The sequence below is a fragment of the Phaseolus vulgaris genome, chromosome 6 (genome assembly GCF_000499845.2).
Source record: "Phaseolus vulgaris cultivar G19833 chromosome 6, P. vulgaris v2.0, whole genome shotgun sequence".
Taxonomy (NCBI): domain Eukaryota; kingdom Viridiplantae; phylum Streptophyta; class Magnoliopsida; order Fabales; family Fabaceae; genus Phaseolus; species Phaseolus vulgaris.
Window position 1 is genome coordinate 1,544,871 of NC_023754.2, and position 1,639 is coordinate 1,546,509.

A 1,639-nucleotide genomic window follows, 5' to 3' on the forward strand; every position below is an offset into this window, starting at 1 on the left:
TAAATTTGGCCCTTTATGGGGCCTCTAGGCTCATACTGTACGTCAAACTCAGACAACTCTATCGCCCACCGCACCATTCTGCTTGCCACATCTGGCTTTTGTAAGAACTTGCGGATTGGAAGGTCCGTCATCACTATCACAGTGAAGCTCTAGAAGTAGTGGCAAAGTCTTCACGCTGAGAATAATACTGCCAGGGCTGCCTTTTCTAAGGCCTGGTATCTCACCTCTGGCCCTTGCAGCACCTTGTTGACGAAATAGATCGGCCTTTGCACTTGGTCTTGCTCCTGCAATAGGACCGAACTGATCGCCTTCTCTGTGACCACGAAGTATAGGCGGAGCGGGGTACCTGACTTTGGCTTGCACAACACTGGTGGACTGGCCAAGTACTCCTTCAGCTTTACGAACGCCTCTTTGCACTCCCGGGTCCATACGAACCTACTGTTTCTCTTCAGGCACTAGAAGTAAGGGTGCCCCTTGTCTCCTGACAACACAAATATGGATAGAGCGGCCATGCGTCCTGTCAACTGCTGCACTTCTTTCACCGAGATCGGGCTTCTCATAGCTATTATCACGGCACACTTCTTAAGATTTGCGTCTATCCCACGTTCAGTGAGTAGGAAACCTAAGAACTTGCCTACCTCAACCTTGAACACACACTTCTCTGGGTTCAACTTCAACCTGTACTTCGCTATTGTGGTAAACAACTCTTCCAGGTCAGCTACGTTTCCTTCAGCTAGGAGGTGACCACCATATCGTCTATGTATCCTTGGACATTCCGCCCTAACATGGGTGCTAGTACTCTGTCCATCAACTGCTGGTAGGTGGCACCTGCATTCTTTAGCCCAAAGGGCATTACCTTGTAGCAATAACAAGACAATTCTGTCATAAACGCTGTCTTGCACTCGTCTCTGGGGTGCATCATGATCTGGTTGTAGCCAGAGAAAGCGTCTAGGAAGCTGAGGAGTCTGCATCCAGAGGCGCTATCTACCAAGGCATAAATATTGGGCAACGGGTAGGAGTCCTTCGGACATGCCTTGTTGAGGTCTATGAAGTCCACGCACATCCTCCAATTCCCGTTGGCCTTCCTTACTAATACCACGTTAGCTAGCCATTCGGGGTATTGAATTTCCCTAGAGTGGCCAGCCTTCAATAGCTTCTTCGTTTCTTCCCTCACAACCTGACGCCTTTCTTCATTAAACTTTCGCCTTCTCTGGCGAACAGGTCGGACTGAGGGATCCATGGTGAGACGGTGACACAGGAAGTCAGGGTCTATCCCGGGCATGTCATAGGCTGACCACGCGAAAGCGTCAAGGTGCCTTGCTATGACCTCAACAACCTGATCCTGCGATTCTGGGCTCAAAGATCGTCCAAGTTTGAACGTCTTACCACCGATCTCTCTTTCCACTATGTCTCTGGCGGGCTCGGGTCGTTTCTTCCGGGCGATCTCTGCATGGGCGATCCCTTCTTCCCTTGGGGCCTGTGTTGTAACAACGAACAACCCTCTTTTTGTCTTGAGGCTGTTTTCGTAGCACTTCTTAGCCTCTTTCTAGTCAGACTTAATGGTGATCACTACACCCTCAAAGGATGAAATTTTCATCTTCATGTGCCTTGTGGAGGCAACTGCTCTAATCCTGTTCAA

The 1,639-nt window shown here is 49.7% G+C and overlaps 1 protein-coding gene across 1 annotated transcript; it reads right to left on the minus strand.

Annotated features, from left to right (window-relative positions):
- Positions 1 to 455: 455 nt before the first annotated feature.
- Positions 456 to 1,282, minus strand: LOC137832989 (uncharacterized). The gene is made up of 2 exons (XM_068641391.1): positions 1,034 to 1,282; positions 456 to 965 (listed from the first exon to the last, which is right to left on the minus strand). Exons 1-2 carry the CDS (start codon positions 1,280 to 1,282, stop codon positions 456 to 458), a joined length of 759 nt encoding a protein of 252 aa, XP_068497492.1.
- Between the last annotated feature and the right edge of the window lie 357 nt (positions 1,283 to 1,639).

What these genes read in the sequence shown, in the direction of transcription:
- LOC137832989 (XM_068641391.1), bottom strand. Translation starts at nt 1,282, where the DNA reads ATGCCCGGGATAGACCCTGACTTCCTGTGTCACCGTCTCACCATGGAT. An exon ending in ACTTCATAGACCTCAACAAG is followed by an intron (nt 966 to 1,033) that starts GCATGTCCGAAG and finishes CTCTGGATGCAG; the next exon opens with ACTCCTCAGCTTCCTAGACG.